This window comes from Lithobates pipiens, unplaced genomic scaffold, assembly GCF_037356315.1.
Source record: "Lithobates pipiens isolate NorthernLeopardFrog02 unplaced genomic scaffold, aLitPip1_a1.2 Scaffold_22, whole genome shotgun sequence".
Taxonomy (NCBI): Eukaryota; Metazoa; Chordata; class Amphibia; order Anura; family Ranidae; genus Lithobates; species Lithobates pipiens.
This window is the reverse complement of record NW_027507784.1, coordinates 47918741-47944575: the sequence shown is the minus strand read 5'-3', so window position 1 is coordinate 47944575 and position 25835 is coordinate 47918741. Positions and strand designations below refer to the sequence as shown.

The 25835-nt window shown below is 40.6% G+C and overlaps 1 protein-coding gene across 4 annotated transcripts in view; it reads right to left on the bottom strand.

Moving 5' to 3' along the window:
* LOC143923736 (sodium channel protein type 2 subunit alpha-like) overlaps positions 1 to 25835 on the bottom strand; it is a 200634-nt gene that overhangs the window by 70287 nt on the left and 104512 nt on the right. For 2 of the 4 annotated variants that reach the window (XM_077447559.1, XM_077447558.1), the window contains exons 11-14: positions 21340 to 21627; positions 19703 to 20080; positions 13566 to 13698; positions 6386 to 6624 (exon numbers count right to left, since the gene is read on the bottom strand). In XM_077447559.1, the coding sequence (XP_077303685.1) occupies positions 6386 to 6624; positions 13566 to 13698; positions 19703 to 20080; positions 21340 to 21627 (1038 nt within the window). The remainder of the gene's footprint in view (positions 1 to 6385; positions 6625 to 13565; positions 13699 to 19702; positions 20081 to 21339; positions 21628 to 25835) is intronic. The other 2 variants (XM_077447561.1, XM_077447560.1) reach the window with 1 other exon arrangement.

Here is a 25835-nt window from a genome sequence, read left to right as displayed (position 1 = left end):
GCTAATCCGGGAAAGTTATGACATTTATCTGGGTCAGATTCAAAACTACTTAAGGACTTTCTTTAGTGTTTATAGTATTAGCAATGAGACCCAAGGGCTTAAAGAACAACTCTGGCTTAATTGAAAAGTAGGATTTTATTTTGCAATGAAGAGTTGTTAAAATCAATAAATATGACCAATTAAAGGAAATAACATACCCTAAAATGATAGATAAAAAACACAAGCCATTATGTTATTAAAAAAAAATCTTCAATTTCCATTTGGGGTTGCTGTGGTTGTCTAAACCTGGCAAAAATGAAAGGGTTGCTGCTAGGAAACATGGCAACATTGGGGGCATTCATACTTGGTAAGCACATACACACACCCATAGGAAGCCTGAAATATGGTCAGAATGTTTGTCTAACCCGCTGGCTTGGATTATTTGCATTGTTTGTTTTATATTACAGAGGAAAGGCTCCTTTGGAGTGAATATGGTGTCGTATAGGGGTGACCCTTGAATGACACCTTCCACTAAGCCCCTACTGAAACTATTCTAACGCAATATATATGAGAACCCCTTTGCACAAAAGTACATCTTACCTAGCTAAACTAAATGCTACTTATCAATCTACAAGGTAAGCGAGTAATATACCTATGCCCTATACTCTGTTAGCAATTAAAGGTTAAGTATTACATTAATCTGCTTAGATATATACCTATCCACTGCTAATACAGTGTCCCCTAATATTTTTGGGGTACCTATTTCATACCAGTGAAGAATTTGATATATACTGCCCCCCCTTTTTTTAACCGGGACCTTATTAGAACTTGTGTAAGTAGAATGTAGTAATAGGGCACATTATTTACCAGCTAAGTCCTTTTGGAGCAATATCTTACACCAACCCTTGCTGTCATCTGTAGGTGTGCTCCTACATCCACCTCTGGGAGACCTGGGGTGTTCCTTCCACCTGACTGCCCCCCTCTCTACTTGCCTTATTTAGTACATTGTATACTACAAGAGGAATAAGCTATGCTTATCTATAAAACATCAACCTATTAGAAATAAGGAAAATTAATGTTAGAACATATAGGCAGGGATAGATGTATATTGCCATATACCCCCCACCCCCTTCCTTATTTAATTGTACTGGTCATGCTTTGTTTCACAGTAACAATATTATATATTGTATATATGGTCATCATAACCACTTACAGCACATAAAGGTTGGGGGAAGAGAGGTTGAAAGGAACATCACACCAAGGGGTGCAGGAAAGAAAATCGATTGACTCCCCAATCATCGCAGTCATTGTTGATGGGGGAATCCCTCCCGCAGCACCATTGTGTTCTATCGGCTCCCACAAAGGAAGAAGAGGCAGACCTTTTATTCCTCTGCCCATCCCCTGCACTGACACACCTACTGTTGGTGTGGGTGCACAGACAGTGTGAGTTTGGGAACACGCACCCACACACACGTGGATGTCATACTGGAAGCAGCTGTTTCCATGCAGCTGCTGCATCCTAATTTACATCAATGGGACTGCCTGCATGCAAATGCATGGACCACCTGTACATTCCTGTGTGGGCAAACATGGCCCACCCATGGGGTACACTCTGATATGCCTCCTCAATTAAAAAAATGTGTTTCAGTTGGTTATTAATATACCTCCCAACTTTTTGAGATGGGAATGAGGGACATTTATTAGCAAACGTATGTAGGCATGGGACTCCTTGCCACGCCCTCCTAAAGGAGAATTATACAACAAATAAAGATTAGTTAAACCCCAAGTGCTTTTTTTTTTACCATACTATACCTTTATATTGACTTTTGACATTTACAAATGCAGCAATTTAGAAAGTGGATGAATGGTTTAGCACGGGAAAACTCATTTAGAAAGATAAGTAGTGCATTTTATATACAACTATATAAATCAGACCAAAACGAAGGACAAATGAGGAGGAAAGAAGGACAGAGGGACTATGTTCAAAATCAGGGACAGTCCCTCAAAATCAGGAACAGTTGGGAGAAATGTTTACTATGGATTACCTACCATTGCCAATGCTCTTATTTAATGGGTAGCATATCATGCACAGTTCAAGAAAATGTCGGATGTACAAAAAAAACTGGAATAGGAAAACACCCTTATTGAATAAGTCTGACCTCCCCGGTCTAGGCCTCTCAGAATAATGCACAGTGCTATGATCTTTCATAGCCTCTCCATTTCAATGCAAATGAGACCTTTGTTAGAAGTGCAGCAAGTGAAAGAGTTCAATAAATACAAGCTTGCACTGCTTCCATTGTGCCGCCTCAGCAGGATGCATTCTGCATAGTCAGAACATTTGCTGACTTCACAGAACACTGAGCCTACGGTGACTGCAGCACTTGCAGCTTGTTACAGCAATACGTCAATAATTATTGGTTTTCTTCTTCACCCGAGGATTGTATCATGCAATGCAATTACCCAGTGACGAAATAAAAAAAAACACCAGCAATCAATTTATATAGTTACTTATTCAAGAACAAATCTATAGTTAGATAAACCATATGCTAGAAATGCCAAGCATAATCGAAATAAGACAACACCATATTCTACAACTACTATATAAATTATGAGTTTTCGGTACTAATCAGAAAATGTTACATGGCTCAATGCCCCTCAGCCAGTGTTTATGTCGGAGGGAGTAATGTTTTTAGGGCTCCTCAATTATTGCTCAAAAATGCAGCTGTTTTTGACCTAAGGCCTCGTACACACAGGATATTTTGCAAACTCTCCTAGAAGTCTTTATTCCTGGCAGAAGTATTTTGGCAAAAGAAATTCTGACACTCCTAAAAGTGTCTAAATACAAGCTTATAGGCATGTTTACAGGCATCAAGAGATTGGGCGTATATTAATTTCATTGGCCAGAATAATAATTTATTCTGCCCATTGAAATTAATGAATTAATTAATTATTCAATTACTAAACGTGCCTAGCGTTTACGTGGGTTTAGACATGTTTAACAGCACCAAGCAATTTTTCTGCCAAAACTCTGCTGCTCCTGGTCGCACTGGCAGTGGGGGTTTTTTCTGCCTCTAAACTCTCCTGTCACTAAAAGCTGCTAAAAGCCTATGTGTTCATGGACGCATAGACTAGCATGCAGGGGAGTTTAGTGGCAGGGTAAAAAAAAAAAAAGCCTGAGGTCCCTAAAAGCTGTAAAAAATGTCCAGTGTGCATGAGGCCTTGACGGCCTTGACGGCCTTGACGGCCTTGACGGCCTTGACGGGTGTGGGAAAACACAAAACACTGCACGATTTTGCCACGTTTTGCGGCCGGCGGTAAAAATGTTCCTATACGGAAGGCGATTCTTTTGTATTCAGGAGAGGGAGGTTGAGGGAGGTTGAACCTCCCCTAACCGCAGCGGCTTCTAAACTCTTGTAAAAGCCTACGTGTAGATAGACACATTAGCCCCATACACACTATCAGTTTTTCTGCTGAGTTTTTCCTTCAGGTTTACCAAAACCATGTAGTGCAAGGGCCTGCCTGATTGCATACAAATTGAAACTCTTAAGGTTTGACCTCATATTATATGGTTTTGGTAAATCTGAAGGAAAAACTCAGCAGAAAAACGGATAGTGTGTATGGGGCTTTAGGCTTTTATGGAGTTAAGGAGCTTTGGCAAAAAAAACACCAAAAGCCCCTAAACTCAAGTTTGGAAGCTGTAGTGTACAAAGCTGGCCACACACCAGTAGATTTTTGAAAACATTTACATATAAATCGTTCAAAAGTACTTCAACATTTCTTTTGCTTTTAACTTTAGATTTTGGAAATAACGTAATTTCCCAAACAAAAACCACATTCACTGTTACAAATTTGTTCAGCCCCAAAACATATTCCATCCTGTTTATTCAAATTTTATCATCGCTGCAATTGAACATGAGCACCCATTTGACACTGCTAATGAGTAGAAAATTGAGCAAACATTCTTAAAACAAAACATTTCAAACAAAATTCTACACATGTATACCCAGTTCAGGGCCGTCTTTAAGGCAGGGCAAAAGGGGCAGCTGCCCTGGGCCCTGTCATTGTTGTGGAGCCCAAAGCAGCTGTCTCATCCTTGCCAACTATCCCAGTTTACATTCCTTTGTCCCTTGAAGTTTTAGTCCTGTGCTGTGTCCTGATATCTCAGTATAAAGTGCTGCTACTAATGCTGCCCAGCTCTGCCCTATTGTTGTGTACAGATGACTCACCTGCAGACCCGTGTTTACATGTAAATAATGGCATTCATATGTAAATAGCAGTGACATGCGTAAATAAAGGCAGCATTCATAGGTATATCATGCCCCCCTGCAGTGAGGAGAAGATGTGCTGCAACCTATAGCAACCAGTGAGCAGTATTACTGTACAGCAATCCCTAGCTGCCAATCAACAAGCAGAAATGTGCTGTAACCTCTAGCAACTAATCAGTGAGCCTTAAGGAGTGCTGTAACCTCTAGCAACCAGTTAGTAAGCAGTAATGATATGCTGTAACCTCTGGCAACCAATCGCTGCCTGATCTGATACAGTAAACTGATTTTAAGTCTAGCTGCTATTTATTGTATGTCTCAGAGAAGGTGGAGAGCGAAATTGCATGGGGGGAGGGGGGCCCTAAGAAAATTTTTGCCCAGGGTCCAATCAATATTAAAGACGGCCCTGACCCAGTTTGTTTTTTCCCTTCACTACATAGTAACCAGAAAGAAATGGGCTTAAAGAGGTTGTAAAATCTAATTTTCTATTTTGGTAAAATAAAAAAGATGTTATACTTGCCTCCTCTGTGCAAGGGTAATACATCGGGCAACCCTGAACCTCCTTTTTGGGTGTTCCAACTTACTATGGTGACACATGTGCAGGCTCTCTCCAGAGTCACTGCTGTGTGTGTCCTTAGACACACATAGTGCAGATCAGCCCTGGCCCTGCTTCCTCCTCACAGGATTTGACTGACAGCAGCACGAGCCAATGGCCCACTGCTCTCAGCTATGGGTGACCAACAATTGAAAAAGCAGTGTGTATATAGGTGTTAGAGGAAAGCACTCCGTGTATCCCATTTGTGCAACAGTTGTTATACTCAATACAAGTGGTTGTAAAAGCAGAAGGTTTTTTTATCTTAATGCATTCTATGCTTTAAGATAAACAAAACCTTCAGTGTGAAGCAGCCCCCTTAGCCCACCTAATACTTATCTGAGCCCCATCTCTATCCAGTGATGTGCACAAATGCCTTGGCCAACCGGGACTCTCCATTCTGACTGGCTGAGGCAAATCAATCAAAGTCAGTTAGCCAACCAGGAGAGAGAGAGGGCGGGGACGGGTCCGAACGGCGTCTCTGTGTCTACATGGACACATGGAGCTGCGGCTCGGGTGCCACCATAGAAAGCTGCTTGCTGTGGGGGCACTCAACAGGAGGGAGAGGCCAAGAGCACTGAAGATGGATCTGAGAAGAGAAGAATCAGAGCTGTTCTGTGCAAAACCACTGCAACAGAGCAGGTAAGTATAACATGTTTGTTATTTTTAAAGAATAAAAAAATGAGACTTTAGTATCACTTTAAGTATTCATAAGTATGCAGTGCAGAACATATCTATGCCACATAATTATTTAGCCACTTTAAGAACAGGCCTTTTATGACACTTTTTGTTTACATATAACAATCTTTTTGCTAAATAATTTCTTAGAACTCCCAAACATTTTATATTTTTTAAAGTAGAGGCTATAGAGAACAAAATGGTGGGCGTCGCGCTGTATTTGCGCAGTGGTTTTTTAAATGCAATTTGTTTGGAAGAAACATTTTTTTAATTTTAATGCACAAAAACACCATATAACACCCAATTGTTTTGTACATTATAAAAGATAATGTTATGCCAAGTATATAGATACCAAAAATGTCACTCTCTAAAATTGCGGCAAACTACATACATTTTATTATCTATAGGCGACACATTTAAAGCCTTTACAGGTTATCATTCTAGAGTTACACAGAAGGTCTGGCACTAGAATTACTACCCATGATCTGATGTTCAAGGTGATACCTCACATGTGCGGGGTGAAGGCTGTTTGTGCGTGCGAGGGACCAAGGCATGCATTCTCTTCTTGCGCGTGAGCACGGGGGGACGTGAGGGCTTTAAATTATTATTTTTCTTTAAACTGTCACTTTACATTTTTTCTTTTAGCACTTTTATTGTTATCACAGGGAATATAAATATCGCCCATGATAGCAACAGGGCAGGCAGTGACAGGTACTCTTTACTGAGACATCTGCGGTCTATTACAAGAAAGCCAACTGCCCGCTGAAAAAAAAAAAACATTACCAGGGTGATGCCTAGGGCCACTTGAAGTCCAGTGACATACCAGTACATAACAATAATGGTAACAGCAGCAATACAAATAATGACAACTTACCAGATTTCCAACATACAGCACATTAGCAAACTCATCAGTTATGGGATGATGCTCCATGGCCATAAACAAGGTGTTTAAAACGATGCAGATGGTGATTGCAAGATCAACAAAGGGGTCCATCACTATAACATTGAGTACATGCTTTATTTTCAACCAGGTGTCACAGCAGTCCCATATCAGGTAGGTGTTGGCAAATTTGTTCCAGCATGGAGGGCATTTTTGCCTGGATTCTTCTAATTCTGTATAAATAAAATGTTAAATTAGGATTACAATAATACATCAAACTAATTCATGTTACTGTAAGGTCCTATGCACACTATTTAGCCCCAATGCATTAGGCTCTAGCATATAGGTGGCAGTACATGTGCATCGTCCAGCCCCGCTACCAGCAGCATGTCAAACTCTATTAGGCCGGCTGCTCCTGTGGCTGGATGATGAACCGATCAGCAGTGCCGGGACAAGGTCATCCAGCGCCCAGGACAAAGATGCCAAACTGTGCCCCCCTTTCCCTTAGGGTTAGGGTGCCCCCTACCCCTGCAATAAACCATTGCGCCAGGGGCAGCCGTCCCTCCAGCCCACCCCTTGTCCCGGTCCTGCCGATCAGTACTAATGTTTAGGGCAGTATGTGCACAGGGAAATATGTTTGGAATACATACTTCTTTCTTCCCAGGCATTCATCTTTGAACACATAGGGGGTTATTTACGAAAGGCAAATCCATTTTGCAAGTGCACTTGAAAGTGCAGTCGCTCTAAATCTAAGGGGTAAATCTGAAATGAGTAGAAGCTCTGCTGATTTTATCATCCAATCATGTACAGGCTAAAATGTTGTTTTTTATTTTCCTTGCATGTCCCCCTCGGATCTACAGCGACTTTACTTCCAAATGCACTTTCAGTGCAAAGTGGATTTTCCTTTAGCAAATAACCCCCATACTATCCCTGCTTTCCACAGTACAGAATCGAACTGGCCAAACACAAGTAGGAAGCACTGTCACCTGGTGGGCGTGGCACATTATATGCAAATATTGACTTTCAGAAAGTCTACATTTGGAAGCTGTAGTGTACATGAGCCCTAAAGCTGGCCACACACCAGTAGATTTTTGAAAAAATTTACATATAAATCGTTCGAAAGTACTTCAACATTTCTTTTGCTTTTAACTTTAGATTTTGGAAATAACGTAATTTCCCAAACAAAAACCACATTCACTGTTACAAATTTGTTCAGCTCCAAAACATATTCCATCCTGTTTATTCAAATTTTATCATCACTGCAATTGAAAATGAACACCCATTTGGCACTGCTATTGAGTAGAAAATTGAGGAAACATTCTTAAAACAAAACATTTCAAACTAAATTCTACACATGTATGCCCAGTTTATGTTTTTCCCTTCACTACATGGTAGCCAGAAAGAAATGGGCTTAAAGAGGTTGTAAAACCAAATTTTTTATTTTGGTAAAATAAAAAAGATGTTATACTTACCTTCTCTGTGCAAGGGTAATGCATTGGGCAACCCTGAACCTCCTCTTTGGGTGTTCCCTGCCGTCGTTCTCTGCTCTGCATCTTCTCGTGTGTCCCCATAACAAGCAACTTACTATGGTGACACATGTGCAGGCTCTCTCCAGAGTCACTGCTGTGTGCGTCCTTAGACACACATAGTGCAGATCAGCCCCGCCCCTGCTTCCTCTTCACAGGATTTGACTGACAGCAGCATGAGCCAATGGCCCACTGCTCTCAACTATGGGTGACCAACAATTGAAAAAGCAGTGTGTATATAGGTGTTAGAGGAAAGCATTCCATGTATCCCCTTTGTGCAACAGTTGTTATACTCAATGCAAGTGGTTGTAAAGGCAGAAGGTTTTTTTTTTATCTTAATGCATTCTATGCATTAAGATAAACAAAACCTTCAGTGTGAAGCAGCCCCCTTAGCCCACCTAATACTTATCTGAGCCCCATCTCTATCCAGTGATGTGCATGAATGCCTTGGCCAACCGGGACTCTCCTTTCTGACTGGCTGAGTTTTATTTTAGAGAGCTGTAGAAAGGCTAAGGTAAGAGCAGGCACAAGTTGCACTACTGTAAGTTGTCAGGTATAATGATGTTCTCGGGTGTTAAGTGGTAATATCTCAGTGCTTCTAAAACCAAATAGTGCAGCGCAACTCAAATAATTAATATCCAAAACACGACAAAAATAATGAAAGTCCATTGATCTATAATTTGGATAATATTGTGAAAAATACACTCTATAAAAAAAATCTAGTTGAAATAAAAAATAAACCAAAATAAGATCTTTGCTCCCCGCAAACAGTGATCTTCTATTACTGTCTTTTCCTCCAGTGATTAATGAACCTACACAACAGGTGAAAAACCTGCTCACCTTAAGCAAGAAACAAAAGGCCCGTCTCATATTTTAATAAAGGAGTTATATGGGAAGCACTATTTATTCGCCTTTATAGTACATGTAATCCGTTTATGGAATGTGAATACACTGGAAAGTGTAAACCAAGCGGGATCTTTGGAGAGAAGAGAGGAGAACATCCCAGTGGATCCAAATGATTAATATACACTATATTGTCAAAAGTATTGGGGCACCTCCCTTTACACGCATATGAACTTTAATGGCATCCCAGTCTTAGTCCATAGGGTTCAATATTGAATTGCCCCACCCTTTGCAGCTATAACAGCTTCAACACTTGGAAGGCTGTCCACAAGGTTTAGGAGTTTAGGAGTATGTCTATGGGAATGTTTAACCATTGTTCCAGAAGCGCATTTGTGAGGTCAGGCATTGACGTGGACGAGAAGGCCTGGTTTGCAGTGTCCGCTCTAATTAATCCCAAAGGTGTTCTATCGGGTTGAGGTCAGGACTTAAACTTGCTCATCCGTGTCTTTATGGACCTTGCTTTGTGCACTGGTCCAAATCATTTGGTGCAGGGGGGATTATGGTGTGTTTTTTTTTTTCAGGGGTTGGGCTTGGCCCCTTAGTTCCAGTGAAGATAATTCTTAAGGCGTCAGCATACCAAGACATTTTGAACAATTTCATGCTTCCAGCTTTGTGGAAAAGTTTGGGGATGATCACTTCCTGTTCCAACATGACTGCACACCAGTTCACAAAGCAAAGTCCATAAAGACATGAATGAGCAAGTTTAGGGTGAAGAAACCTGACCTGAACCCAATAGAACCTGTGGGATGAATTAGAGTGGAGACTGTGAGTCAGCCCTTCTCGTCCAATGTCAGTGCTTGACCTCACAAATGCGCTTCTGGAAGAATGGTCAAACATTCCCATAGACACACTCCTAAACCTTGTGGACAGCCTTCCCAGAAGAGTTGAAGCTGTTATAGCTGCAAAGGGTGGGCCAACTCAATATTGAACCCTACAGACTAAGACTGGAATGCCATTAAAGTTCATGTGTGTGTAAAGGCAGGTGTCCCAATATAGTGTAGATGAGCCTGTTGTTTCTTGCTTGAGATGAGCAGATTTTTCACCTGGTGTGTGGAGGTGCACTAATCACCGGAGGAAAGAGAGTAACAGAAGATCACCATTTGTAGGGAGCACACATTTTATTTTGTTTTATTTATTATTTCAATTTTTTATAGATTGTATTTTCTACAGACTTTATTTTTCACATTATTATTCAAATTATTGATCAATGAACTTTCACTATTTTGTCACGTTTTGGATATTATTTAATTGAATTGTGCTGCACTGTTTTGTTTTAGTTTTACATTATAGAGAGTGTTGTGAAATCAATGTGGAGTGTTCAGCTAACAATATTATTATATTTAGTATCTTTTGGATTGTGATTATTTTATTTTACTAAGTTTGATTAATTTACAATAGACAAAAGGGGGTGGTGCTAATTTTAATGGGTTAAATTTTGACACAATTCCTCAGTGTTGCCATGGTAACAGTCAAACAGTCACAGAGGACTAGAGTAGGCCTTAAGCATGACATAAAATATTCATCACTAGTAAAATCAAGTGCAGAGGCTACCTTCTAAATTACTAATGTGCTTTAAGTATAACTCAAAAATGACATTCTAAGACAGAACCTTTGGCTATGAAAGCATTTTTTAGCTAACTGCATGTTCTTTACATGGAGAAGATTTGAGCGTCTTGAAGGAACCCCCTATTAACATTTATTGTCATTATTGATGAGCGAATTGGGGGCAGTTTTAAAAAAAAAAAGGCTTAACAAACTTTTAGCAATGGTTGTGGGCCATTAACAATGAATGGCACTGCAAAGTGTCTCCAATAAAGATACACGTTTTTTGTGTGATATGGCACACATGCAATTTTGAATGCGTTCTTTTACCTTTCAATAACTTTCAACCTCGTCTAATTGGCAGAGGATGGTTTAGGGGTTGGGCAAAGTTAGCCAAGGTATAAATGTCCCAAATTTTTTTGCCAGGTATTTTTTTTTTCCAGTTTTAAGAACCCAGACCTCATACTTTAGTTGACTGCTACATTGTAGCAATGCTACTTATTCATAGCTGTGCCAGTCTTCTAAACAGCCTTATAGCCTGTGCAAAATGTCCTGTCCAAATGACGGACTACATCATTTTGAAATGGACAGTGATTGGCATGTTCTGTGATCAATTCAATGGTAAAACCTTCCACTATAATTACATTTTAATAGAAAGACAGGAGGAATTAAAACTTCACTAGACACTATTAACATCAAATGCAGAAATTATGCTCTGACACCTTCTATAGGACATGACAGCATCATGAGGGTCCAGCCCTGACATGCCTACAGGACTCAGAGTCTAGCTCCTCTGTGTCTGGAAGGTGTAAAGACATGTATATGACAGCCTGCTTCCATCAGCAGATATTCCAGAAAGGCAGAATGAAGATGAAGAAAGGCTTCTTGAAAAAGGAGGGGAAGTTAAAAAAAGTAAATAAAATAAAATTAAAGTAAAATTATAGCAGGTAGTTTTTGTTAGACAAAAAACTTTGACTATTATTAGTATGTTCTAAAAAAAATGCTTTAAATGTCTGATTTTTATATATTTTTTTTTTATTAGTGTGGTGCATGAGCATGTTTAAGATCTAACGCACATTCAAACTAATACCTTAGTGCAGTGATTCTCAACCAGGGTTCCGTGGAACCTTAGGGTTCCTCCAAAGGCTGCTAGGGGTTCCTTCAGCATTGGGCAATTTCTGCCTCTCAAATAAGTTCTCACTGACACCATTGATCTTTTTAGCTATCTTTAAGGAGGTAATTCTTCCCAATGACCACAAGTGTAAGGACCATTCTTCCCACTGACCATCACACTATTGTATCAAGAGTTGCAGATTTCAAATTTTTAGCAGGGGTTCCCCGAGACCGTAGAATTATTTCAAGGGTTCCACTTTGTTGAAAAGGTTGAAAAAGGCTGCCTTAAGCCCCGTACACACGAGCGGACTTTTCAACATCCAAAGTCCGACGGAATGATTCCGTCAGACTTTTCGATCGTGTGTGGGCTGCAACGGACTTTTGATTCGCAAAAGTCTGACGGCATTTTAGAAAATGGAACATGCTTCAAATTTTTCCGACGGAACTCCGCCGGACCCAGTTCCTACCGAAAAATTCGCTCGTGTGTATGCTATTCCGACGGACTAAAACCGACGCTAGGGCAGCTATTGGCTACTGGCTATGAACTTCCTTATTCTAGTCCAGTCGTACGTCATCACGTTCGAATTTCGTCGGAGTTTGGTGTGATTGTGTGTGGCCAAGTCCGCTCATTCGAAAAGTCCGTCAGAACTCTGTCGGAACTCCGGCAGAACTCCTTCGGAAGTCTGTCGGACTTAATCCCTCGAAAAGTCCGCTCGTGTGTACGCGGCATTAGTGGAACCAAGTGTCGGGATGCAGTACATGCCTTCCCCGGGCTCCACTTTGCTCTAATTTTTCTCTGCAGCATTGGGTAGAATCAGTAATGCCTTTTTCAGTGACCCTTGTCATTGGATTGTGGATGGATCTCTACACCGTCAGTTGTGGCCCCAATACTGCCACAGCCTTTAGCATGGTTTTTCATTTGACATTTTGTCCTTTTTTTAAAACTGATTTTACTTTGTCGAAAATACACCACTGAATATCCTATTTTTATTGTATTTTAAAAAGCAGAAAAAAATCTGGGCACATTCGTTAGAAAATCTCACAGCTCACTTTCCTGAAATATAGAAGAAGCTGCTGTGCAATGAAGCTGTCCAGTGGCCATGAAAAACTAAGGCTGGACATACACGGTTTGAATCTCAGCCAGTTCAGCAGGAAACAGCCAACATTCAAACCTTTAAAAGGCGGGCTGAATGTACCAAGTTGATCGATCGATCAACTTGGGTGCAACCAGCCTGCCGGATTCCCTTGTGATTATCGCTAACGGCTGCTATAGCCGCTAGCACTGTTTTCTCCTGGCAGGGACAGCATTGCCCACCCGGGAGCAAACAATTGTTAGGCAGGAGGGAATCCTCTGTAAGCACTGTCTGTGCTGATGAGGGAATGGAGCAAATTTCAGAAATGTGCACCGTGTATGGCTTGCCTTATGCACACCGATGCAAAATTACTGCTTTTACAGGCGTTTGGCTTTTTTTTTTTTTTTCACCTCTGAACGCACCTGCATGTTAGCTAATATGTCCATTCACATACAAAATTCAATTTTATGCACAGCTTTCAGGGACAGAAAAAAAATGGCATGGGCACATGTTCTCGGAGAAGCATTTTTGCATTTTTCCTTGCGCATTATAAACATGCATTATAAACCCAGACACACAATTAAAATCCTAGACTGTCCAGGTGAATCCTGGACAGGTGGCAACCCTACACCAGACACTGCAGCTGTCATGGAGGCCGGGCTATAGCTGGAACTATTGTAGACTCCCCATATTAGGTACATACCCCCCACCAACACACGCCTACAAAACAAATTCTTCCAGAATCATATTTACCCTTCTGAAATAAATATACAGTCTAAATTGCGTTGCCTGAGAAAGGATAAACCTAAATAGCTTGCCTTGTGATTGAGTCGCAATGCCAGACAGCATAGCCAGTCCTTGACTCTGCAGACTACACAAATGCATACAGTCTAATCTAGGAGCAGCCCCTGCCTGTGTTTGGACAGTGAACAAAACGAATAAATGAATCAGACCGCCCGGCACTCTCCCACTCCTGTTCATATATGTACTGTACATAGTTGGTAAAAAAAAACGTACCTTCCATTGTGTTGGTAAGATTGCTGGCTATACTCAAAGCCCTTTGTCTCAGGATTGGATCTTCCAAAAAATCCATAGAAACGTGGTAGGAACTTAACCTCCTCTTCCTCATCTCATGCTCTGTGTTGGTACCCTATAACAAAAATAAAAGTTAATAAGCTGCATTTGAAATCAGACATTTCCTAAAATTATTCTGGCAGCAACATGCAACATGCGGCATGTGTAGCTATCATCAGTTTAGGATAATACGGATTTGTTTTTATTTGGCCTTCATATTCAGCAGCTGCATGGCCTACCACATGCAATAGCAGTTCTTTTCTACCTATAATGCAGCAAAAGGCAGCCAATAACAAAATAAAAGTTGGCATGCCACTGCCATCTGCAAAAACTTTGCAATCTGTACTTGCTCATTATGTCTTAAGCGTATTTTTAGTCCACCATATTATGGACTGAAGTACTGTATGAACAATGCAGGAATTTACTTGCTTTCTTCTAAAGCCCCGTACACACGATCAGAAATTCCACCAGCAAAAGTCCGATGAGAGCTTTTGGTCAGATATTCCGACTGTGTGTATGCTCCATCAGACTTTTGCTGGCGAAATTTCCGCCAGCAAAAGATTGAGAGCAGGTTCTCTATTTTTCTGACGGAAAAAGTTCCACTCAGAAATTCCAATCGTCTGTAGCAATTCCGACGCACAAAATTCCTACGCATGCTTGGAAACAATTCGACGCATGCTCGGAAGCATTAATTTTCTTGGCTCGTCGTAGTGTTGTACATAACCGCGTTCTTGATGGTCGAAAGTTCAGGGAAATTTTGTGTGACCGTGTGTGTGCAAGCCAAGCTTGAGCGGAATTCCGTCGGAAAAACCATCCAAAATTTTTTCGACGGAAATTACACTTGTGTGTACGAGACATTAAAAGTATTGACTCATTCCACAAAATGGCTGCCTTTGTGTAGGTCACATGTGCACTTTAATCACATTGAGCACTAAAAGCCAACATTGACCAAACATAAATATAGTACTGGTCTAATCAACTGAGACACTTTTTTCTAGTCTTTGGTAGGTCAAACCCAGCCACTGATGCCCTATATCTCTTGGAGTTATAGGATGTTTTAATTGATTTATTGCATTTTTCATTATTTTATATAATAGAAAATGCTGTGTGAGACTGCAATGCTGAAGCAACAATAGTTCCAACTCTCCAAATTGGGGAAAGTGCAGGTGAAAACTACATAGGAGATAAGAGTTAAAAGAAGCCAGTAGGTGAATTCCGCAGCTTCTACCGAAATTACATTTTTTGGTAGCTTAATACTTTAAATATAATGATAAAAGAAGAGAGGGCGCACCAGCCTAGTGCATTATTCTAATAGCCTTCTATTGTTAGGAAAAGTAAGCAAGTGACTACTTACAAAAACAGAAGTAAGCAAAGCTTATCAAAATGGTACACTTGTTCAGCCCACTCCATATGCTCCTGGAGTTTGGGAGGACATCACCTAGATCCAACCATCTCACACATTTGAGGTTTTGGCTCTGAGGAACAGGGTTTACCCTCAAAATACATAAGCAGATTGGATCCAGAAGATGTCCTTCCAAGCTCCAGTGGCATATGGAGTGGCCTTAACAATTGTACCATTTTGATGAGTTTTGCTTACTTCTCTGTTTGTAGGCTGGTGCGCGCTCTCTTCTTTATCTTTTTCCAGTACTTTGTTGGGACTTTCCACAGTCCCGAGAGGGCTGCAAGGTGTGGTGCACTCCTACAACCGGAAAGTGGACATGTTTAAAGGCTTTGTGCTAGACCCCAACATTATTCCACATGAGGTGTTTTGCTGTGTTGACTTTAAATATAAAGTGCAGCAATTTTTTTTTCGCCTTGTATTCTTACGTGTTGCAAGCTTTAAAAAAAAAATAAAAAAAATTGATCCCAATGAAAAGTTTAGCTTTTTGTCTTGTTACTGTAGAATTCTGACACGGCTGAATCTATGGAATACAACCCTTAAATTGTCTTTTAAAAGTTCTCACAGTTGTGTCTATAGTTCATCCAATAAAATATGGAGAATTCCCCAAGGAATGTGTATTAAATAATAAATGCTGCACTATCACCAATAGTTTATCTGTGAGTGATAATCAATGTCTGTAGCCTGATGTTAAAGTGGTTGTAAACCACAGCTGTTGTAAAAAAAAAAAACCCTGCAAGGCAATGGCATAATCTGCTAGTATGCATCGCATACTAGCACATTATGAAATACTTACATTGAAACAAAGCCCTTCAGCACTGTACTGTCACAGCTAAGAGGGCTCACATCTTCCCACAGTCTTTCTTCTGGGTTCGGGTGCCCTGACTATGTGATTGGCCGGAGCCACGTCACTCCTGTGCATGCACACGGGAGCCCTCGGTTCCCCCACAAAACTCGGAAGGTCCGGCACAGTATACCAGACCTTTAGAGCGAATGCGCCGGCGGCATAACTGGCTGCATCCAGGGTGAATATCTCCTAAACGGTGCACGTTTAGGAGCTATTAATTTTACCTACAGATAAACCTTATAATAGGCTTACCTGTAGGTAAAAATTACTAAGCAGGGTTTACTACCATTTTAAGAGTATGTTTGAGTTGGAAAGATGATTATTTCACTTGCCATATCAAATTTGTAATCTAGGTAGAATTGGACTTATAAATGAATTTGTGGCCAAGCTATGAACATTCATGTATTTAAATATTCTTAACAAGTATTTACTTTTACACAAATTCTCACTGATCTCTGTATCAGAAGTCACTATGGAGCAAATAATGCTTAAAGTTTCCAGCAGAAACCCTAAAGTGCTAAGAGAAACAGGGTAAACTAAGCTGCTGAAAATTACTTTAGTGATTCCGTTGTAAAATTCAAGGTTGAATCACTCCACAACGTCTGCAGGTACTGAGGTTGGTGAGAGATTGTTTTAAAACCCATTTACTGCTTGTTAAAGTTGAACTTAAGTGTTAAATCAACAAACTATGAGCAGGAGGGATATGCTTTGTCTCTTCTGCAATAAAAAAAATCTAACCTACCCGTTTGCAGTCTTCTTTACAATGTGCAGCTCAGGGTACATTCTTGGGATGGTGCTTGTGTACCAGGAGAAATTAACTCCTGTGCATGTAAAAGAGTAATGCCCTGTGCACACGACTAGTTTTCCCATCGGAATAAACGCTGTAGGTTTTTTCCGATGGAGTTCCGACGGAATTCCACTGAAACTGTCTTGCGTGCACATGATCACACCAAAGTCCGACCATCAAGAACGCGGTGACGTACAACACGTATAACGGGACTAGAAAAAGGAAGTTCAATAGCCAATAGCTTCTGTCTCATACTTGCTTCAGAGCCTGCACCGTTTTTGGTCCGTCGGAACAGCATACAGACGAGCGGTTTTCCCGATAGAAATTGGTTCAGTTGGAAATATTTTGAACATTTTCCATTTCTAGGTCCGTCAGAATTTTCGAAAAAAAAAAAGTCTGATGAGGCATACATTCGATCGGAATATATGATGAAAAGCTTCCATCTGACTTTTTCTGTCGGACATTCCGCTCATGTGCACGCGGCATTAGGTCATCTTGCATTGGCCAATCAAAACAGCCAATGAGGCCAGAGGAATATGCACTGGTAAGAGACTTTGTGCACGCCTGATCGTTGGAGTGGAGGTAACTAGTTGCGGCTTTAGTTCCACTTTAAGACCCCTTTCACACCACACCGCCCTTTGCGTCGGTGGTAAAACGCCGCTAGATTTTCAGCGCATTTCGGCCGCTAGCGGGGCGCTATTGCGAAAGGGTTAAAACCGCCGGCAATACGCCGCAACAGCGGCGTTTTGCCGGCGGCAACACAGCGCTGCCCCATTGATTTCAATGGGGAGCAGTGGTGGAGGAGCGGTAAACACACACCGCTCCTTCACCGCTCCAAAGAAGCTGCTGGCAGGACTTTTTTCTGACGTCCTGCCAGCGCACCGCTGTAGTGTGAAAGCCCTCTGGGCTTTCACACTACATACAATGGTGCAGCTTCTTTAGGACGGATTGCAGGCGCTATTTCTAATGCTATAGCGCCTGCAAAACGCCCTGGTGTGAAAGGGGTGTCAGAATATGTGAGAATATGTAAACACTTGAATGCCCATAGCTCAGTCACAGGTTCATTGTAAGTGATATTCATTAAAAATTAGGGTAAAATAACATTTTCTAACTGTAAAAACCTGCATAAATTATTAATTTAAAAAAAAAACTTTAACAGCTTTAATACCCAAACCAGGTTTTTACAGACAGACACACAGGAGAGATACAATACAGGCTCAACTACAAGTAGGATTTTAAATACAATTTAAATCTGAAATCCATCAATGGAATTTTGTTTTTGCATAGTTACATTGGTCCTGCTTGAACCAGTGTAAATATGCACATAGCATACTTGTCAAGTCCTTATGGTCACAGCTACTGTAGTAATCATTCTTGTCTTCTGCGGCTGAACTGCTGCAAAGTGAAAACAAGGGTTTGCTTGGCATTTTTCTCAACGAATGCAAAGTGTTCACTGATTAAACGAGGTGGAAATATTTGAGGTGTTCTGTGAATGACACCCAGGAGCCGAAGGCCAACAGCGATCATTGTAGTAAGGGTGTCTACTAAAGCAGCGTCATAAACCCTGTCCTCAGGGCCCACTAACAGGCCAGGTTTGCAAGATAACTGAAATACATCACAGATGATATCATTGGCTGCTCAGTGATTGCCGTATTCTAGTCTGCATCTCCCCAAGGTAATACATAAAACCTGGCCTGTTAGTGTGCCCTGAGGACAGGGTTGATGACCACTGTACTAGAGTGAATCCCTACTTTCGCAGCAGTCCCACAGGTATAACATATGTATACTTACATAAGTCCATGCTGGATCAATGTAACTGTCCAAAAAAATCCATACCCTGTTGGCTGGAAACCACATTTCAGTTTAATTAAAATCACTAAGCCATGATCAAGATGGGGTTAAATCTCCTGTGCTGTTGAGCCTCAAAGCACTTAACCTTTCTGATATGTCTGTTGAAAAAGAAACAATCTGGCCATAAATACGTGATCTCCGACTGAAATCTTGTAGGTGGAGCTCTGACGTGCAGTTAAAAAAATTAAAACAGGAATTGATCTGTAAATCAATGATCTGTCACTTGATCAATATGGTCCCAAGAAGTAAAAAAATTCTAATGATACCAATGTGGAGCTTGCTTTAGCAAATAAATCAGCAATGAAGTCACCCATATATTTAAACTGATGGGTGTCAGATGAATGGCCTTCTGTGGTACCTTCCACCACCCCTTGTGTACTGTAGAGATCAGCAGAGAAAACCACAGAACACAGCAAGGGGCGCCAGCATCTCACTCTGCTATAAGTGTTGAATGCAGAGGATCCTTGAGCAAACTCAACTGACTAAAACCTGTCTTTTTGTAAAAAAAAAAAAAAACCTGCCTTAGATGGCTTTGATGAAAGCTGCTAGTCTTTTTCCAGTTTGTGCACCTCAATGCAGCTTGATGAGCTGTAACCCATTGCACACAATGTAAAGAGGGCCTGACTGTGCTTTGTTTTTGTGTTTTTTCTTTCCGTTTTTGAATAATTATATTTGTGTACTGTGGCTTTAACTTTTTTTCTTTTTTGAAAAAACTAAATAATGAGGCTAATGAGTGGTTGTTTACTGGCACAAGAATAGGGCTAGGATAGTGAATATGATGATAGCATACATCTGTAACACTTGGGAACCATTTAAAGCCCATTGCACCCTTAAAAGCCACCAACAAATTTCTTAATTTTTCCTTCCCCATTGACTCCAATACCTTTGTCAAAATGGGAGTATTTTGCTGAAATCTCCTGATTTTCTCTGAAAGTTTATGGAATCACCCCTATTTATGTACCTCTTTAAAACATTTGTTGAGCTTCAAATATATACTTTGCAATACCATACCGTGTTAGTTTAAAATAGAATTAGTGGAGTTTATAGGCTAAGTTATAGTAGACTGTGCTGTTAGTATATTATAGGCATTGCGAAAAAGCAGTCACATTCAAAGCTCGACCAACCAATAAGGACGTGTTCCTGAGGGAAGCACTCAATAAAGGCTACCATGCCTAAACTATTTGAAACTTCCTTACATTGTCATCAGAAGCTGGTTTATCTATTATCACCTCTGGCAGAAGTAGTCCAGCAGGCGATGTTGGTGATGGCCCACCCAGCAGAGAGACCACTCCGTTGCAATCCACTGTGCTGTGCATTTTCCCATTCGCTGGCATCACCGGCAGGGTTCTTGAAGCCTTGCTGGCTTGGCTGATATTGCTGTTCCGCCTCTCTCCATGTCTGCGAGGTACAAATAAAGAGCCTCTCCTGCTCTCATTGTCCTCAAAAGTGCTGTGTTCATCATCCGCAAAGTCATTCTCCGATCCCACATCCTTCCCACGGCCTCGAAAACTGAATAGGCTGGTTCTACTGTTCCGCCTTGGTGAAAATAGAACCTCCTGGACATCGAGCAGGGACTGTTAAATGAAAGGCAAATAATGTAAGTTATATTTAGGCAAGGTGATGAGTAGAAGAAGGTTAGCAGTTAGCTAGAAAATACTGTACCACAATAGTTAAAGAAACATAGTAGACAGGCCACACCGACTCACATGTTGACTTTTGCCAAACACGGGGCTGTTTAAACCAGATCATGCAGTACAATGCAAGGTCCCCTTATACTGTCCGGACCCCTCCCCCAGATCTGTAACTGGTAGGTGTAAAGGGTACCCGAAAAGAAAAAAGTTAGCTTTATATTTCACTCTGTCTTACGTATCGCTAGATTCCTGGGGCATGCAGTGGAGGCCTAATCTCGCAAGAGAACATTCCGGTCCACTGCAAAAACATGTTCTCATGAGATTTCGGCTCCTCTGTAATCCCCGGGATCTAGCTGGAGGGCGTGTGACAATACCCTTGCCTAGGCGCCCTGGGCAGATTAGTATAAAATCGTACTTTTTTCTTTGGAGGTACATTTTACATTTAATCACTGCAGGTCATTTTTACAGGCGGAAGAGGCCTGCCTTGCATTTTATAGCAAGGTCCAATTTTAAACACAAGTACTCAAATGTAAATACAGCAAAAACTGTGTTAGCCTTGCCTTGTCTGTAATGCAAATGAATCTCAACATGACTTGCTACACCCATAGAAATGCAGTGCAGAAAAATGGCATGTGCATTTCACAGGCACATCAGACAGTGAAAAATGTCCATCTAAATGATCTCTTCTTCTCCCTATTAACTGTGACAACAGGATATTGAAGTCTAAACTGCATGACAGGATGACACTTATGCCTAATACACATGGTGAGAATATCTGATGAATGATCATTGGTTTTGTTTTTTTGCATGCTAGTCTCATTTCGAAAATCAATGGGTTACTATAGTTATGAAAATCCCTGTAAGACAGAATACAACTTCGGAAGTGATGTAATGTATTGTATCACATTTCAATGAATGCTTTCGTTTCCAAGCATATGTGGTCTTGTTCACATTTTTTTTTGTGTACAAATATTATACTAATTACACAAAAATTGTTTGTTCTGTTATAGTACGAGAACATTTTTCATGCTTGTCCCTTCAGATAATTTTGAATGAACTGCCGTGACCGGCTCTCGAAAGCTATGTACTAACAAATAGATTATCAGACAATCTCTCCAAATGCATTTTTTTAGACCAATAGTCTCATCATATTTATGGCCTTTAGTTTGGAAAAACTGTGATAAGAAGAGCTGCCATAGTACCTGGTGGGGGGAGGATTTCTTGTCATAGGGCAACCGCATTCCCTCTAAGGGGAAACGGAATTTTTTCAGGCTGTTCTCTGATGTTGACTTGCGGAATTTCTCATCATCACACTTCTCTTCACCCTGTTCTTTTTGTTTCCGTTTCTTTCTTCTGTTTCTTCTTTCCTTGGCACTTTTGGAGCTTAGCATGGATGTTAGAGATGAACTCTCTGATAGGCCTCCATAACCTGTCCCTCCACTAATCTCTCTGGATCCAATAGCTGCTTCGTGGGCTGCCAGTGCTGCTGCCTATAAGAAGATTAAGATAGTCACACAACAACCATAAAAGAAGACTTTTTATGTATTAAAAAAACACTATTGTTATTTTTTAATCTTCTTTACAAAAAATACTGTAACAAGTAAAAAGGTGATACTGAATAACAGATATTCAGCCTTATTTGGCTAATACATTTTAATTGAGAAAAATGTGAAACGCTAACAGTAATAGCATTTACATTGCTCAAATATGACTTATGAAGTATGATTTATAGCTTGCACTCTTAGCCTTCAATAATTGCAAAACATAAAATGAAACCATTGTATAATAATAAAATGTTTACCATTGAGGCCACATTTTCCAATTTTCCAAATGTAAGGGGAAGACCAGGGCAATAAAAAAAAAAGAAAAGGAAAAATCGAAGTAGCGTCCCCCAGACCAAATCAACCATACATGGCTACCAAGAAAAAAATAAAAGAAAAAAATCTGTATCTTTGTCCCGAAGTATCTGACCGGGAAACGACTAGTATGACATTCAAGGACGGTGTGCCAGTATCTGTTTACTCATAGAGGATAAGAGTGAGGGGGAATCAAGAAATTCCATCTACAGGGAGCAGGCTTCCCTAAACTTAGGGTGATTTTCATTCGCTATAGCTAGCATCTTTTCCATACGCATAGTATTGTTCACCTCCACTACCCACTCCCTTATTGTTGTTATTACTGGGGATTTTTACAGTGACTGGAGATCTATCAACAAGAATATGAATAGTCCCTGTTTGATGGATTTAATCGATCCCAGGATCATGGAGAGGAGAGCAACCTCAGGGGTCTCAGGATATACCTTGCCCCTAATCAAATTACTGAGCTTAAATATAGCCAATGGTGCTATTGATGGGCATGACCACCACACATGTAGATGTGTACCTCTTGACTCACCACATCTCCAACATTGATCTGATATAGCCGGGTTGATCTTGTTTAAAAAAAGTTGGGCAACAATACCATCTAGTTAAGATTTTGTAATTTCATTCCTATGAGTGGGAGGCTGGAGTGGATTTAAATGTAATAATAAAGGCTTAATCCCAGTACTCCAAGGCCAATCTGTTGCCTAATGCCTTGTACACACGGTCGGACATTCCAACCACAAAATCCGTCTGATTTTTTCTGACGGATTTTGTCCAAAACTGGTGTTGCATACACATGGTCAGACAAAGTTGTTGGAAAATCCGATAGTTCAAAACGTGGTGACATTTGTTGCGTACGACAAGACTACATAGAGGCTGGTAACCAATAGCTTTGGTCTCGTAATTTGATCTGAGCATGGGTGGCACATTGTCTGTCGGAATTCTCTACAAACGATCGGAAAAAAGTCTGATCGGATTTTTTTGTTGGAAAATTTTAGATCCTGCTCTCAAATTTTTTCCGTCAGAATTTTTAGACAGAAAAAGTCCAATAGAGCCCACACACGATTGGATTTTCCGATAATATAATCCGATTGGACCTTTTCCGTCATAATTTCCAACCATGTGTATGGGGCATAATTCTCGCTCCCAGTCCCGAATATAAAAAAGACGATTGGGAAATGCGTGAAACAGTAGAGTGCCATATATTTTAAATAGAACATGCAAATCAGTAAAGTTATAGGGCAGTGATAATTCCTAATTTGCATATGTGATTTACAAAGTACTTAAGACTTTTTTTTTGTATAAAGGTCAAATAACTAGGATTTTCAAAAGGAGAGGATGGCAATCGCAAATTCTACACTTCCTCACTATAGAATGCCTAAAAAAAACGCTAGAACTTTATCCACAAAGCAGGAGAAGATACAGTTTGAGCATTCCCTACTCAAAGTTCAGGTTCAAAATCTTCCCCCAATCTACAAAAAAAAGTGTTTGTATCACCTTCTCTGTTCTCATTGTAAAGTTGTGTCCTTATTTGCTGTCCCAGTGACACATAAGTAAGGGGGAGGGGGGATACAACAATAGATCCCAACAATGGATCTAACTCTTCCTCGCTTTGCAATGCAAATCTTCCAAGTTCACATAGTGCTTTGCCTGTCTTGGAAAACGATTTGCCTTAAAAGTGGTGTGAGAGTCCCTTATGCATAGCTGGTATATCAGGAGCATTTTAAATGCAATTGCCGTCCAACGTGATTTTCCTTTTTTACACAATTGTTGGCAAGTCTTTTGGGAACTTCTGGCTCTCTCCAACAGTTTCAGCCACTGTAAAGTCAACAGATGTGTCACATCTCCTGGATGAACTTTCCACAAAGCAGAATACCCAAAAAATAGAGCAGACACTGGTGGAGAAAAAAAATCTTACCACTCAAATTTCTAGCAAATGTAAAAAGCTAGAAGGCGATGAAACTCACAATTGAGCAGAGGGTTTTACTGTATGTAGCTGGCCTTTAAAGTTGCCATGGGTCGAGACTATGGACATTAAAGCTGAACTCTGAGTACAGAAACATTAATTTAATCATATTCCTCAATAGCCTCAAAGGATATACACTATATTGCCAAACGTATTGGGACGCCTGCCTTTACACACACATGAACTTTAATGACATTCCAATCTTATTCTGTAGTGTTCAATATTGAGTTGCCCCAAGCTTTGCAGCTATAACAGCTTTAACTCTTCTGGGAAGGCTGTCCAAGGTTTAGGAATGTCTATGGGAATGTTCATCCCAAAGATGTTCTATTGGGTGAGGTCAGTGCTTTGTGCACTGGCCCAAATTATTAGGTGGAGGGGGAATTATGGTGTTGGGTTGTTTTTCATGGGTTGGACTCTGCCCCTTTGTTCCAGTAAAGGGAATTCTTAAGGCGCCAGCATACCAATACATTCTGGACAATTGCATTCTCCCAACTTTGTGGGAACAGTTTGGGGATGGCCCCTTCCTGTCCCAACATGACTGCGCACAAAGCAAGGTCCATGGATGAGCAAGTTTGAGGTGGAGAAACTTGACTGGCCTGCACAGATTCCTGACCTCAACCCGATAGAACACCTTTGGGATGAATTAGAGTGGAGTCTGTGACCCAGACCTTCTCGTCAACCATCAGGGCCTGACATCACAAATGTGCTTCTGGAAGAATGGTCAAACATTCCCATAGACACTCTCCTAAACCTTGTGGACAGCCTTACCGTAAGAGTTAAAGCTGTTATAGCTACAAAGGCCAACATAATATTGAACCCTATGGACTAGGGCTGGGATGCCATTGAAGCTCCTGTGCATGTAAAGGCAGCCATCCCAATACTTTTGGTAATATAGTGTATAACCACTTTGTGTTCAGCAAAAGCCTTTGCAAAACCAGAGATGACATTGCAACAGTAGCAGTGACGCCATTACTGTGTTGTGCATAGCCTCTGTTGACAGCAGAGCTGTGGGAGATGCTCAGCAGGCCCCACCCACTACAGGCTGCCTGCAAAACCACTGGAAACAGAAGAGACAAGACCAGTCACCTTGCACAAGGAGAGAGAGCAGCAGTGACCGGTCTTTATTGCAAAAAAACTTCTGCACAGAGGCAAAGTTTCACATTATATTACTGCACAGATCTGAAAACATACACAAAGTACAGCAAGATGCAAGTAAGAATATACATGCCTCTTGTATTTAGAAAATATTATCCTGGAGTTCAGCTTTAAGGTATTCACATATTCCAAGCGGCAAAAGAGATTTAAAACAAGCCATCACTGACCTTTATAGCTGCTTTTACTTTTAAGTATTTCATTCTCAGAGATCACAGCAGAGACTCTATAATCAGTTTTAGTTGGTTGGTCAGCACCTACTTTTGGTTTGCATTAGATGGCTAGCCTTCTGCCAGCTCAGTGTTTAAAAAGAAATTAAGGAGAGATGCATTGTGAGTTCAGTACTTCTTTTGTGATAATTGAAGATTCGTTTCTGCACAGTGTATGCAGCTACAGCGGTGTATGATAGCTTGTTTAGATAATGTAAATATTTTAAGGTACATAGTGTGGGCACACGTGCACTTTAATACAATTACATTTTCATAAATACGGCTTAATACACAGCAACTGAATATATGTTTTTTTTTCTAAACCGCCATATCTTGTGGCTTTTCTACAATGCATTGTAGCTGATACTTTCTATATTCATTTATTTATTTAGAAAATGACTCTAAATTAACCTTTTTGTTCCCCGAATGCAGAAATCAATCAAGCATTAGAGGGACATTATCGTAAGCATTACTTATGGAGAGATCAATACATTATTTTTAGTTCTCTT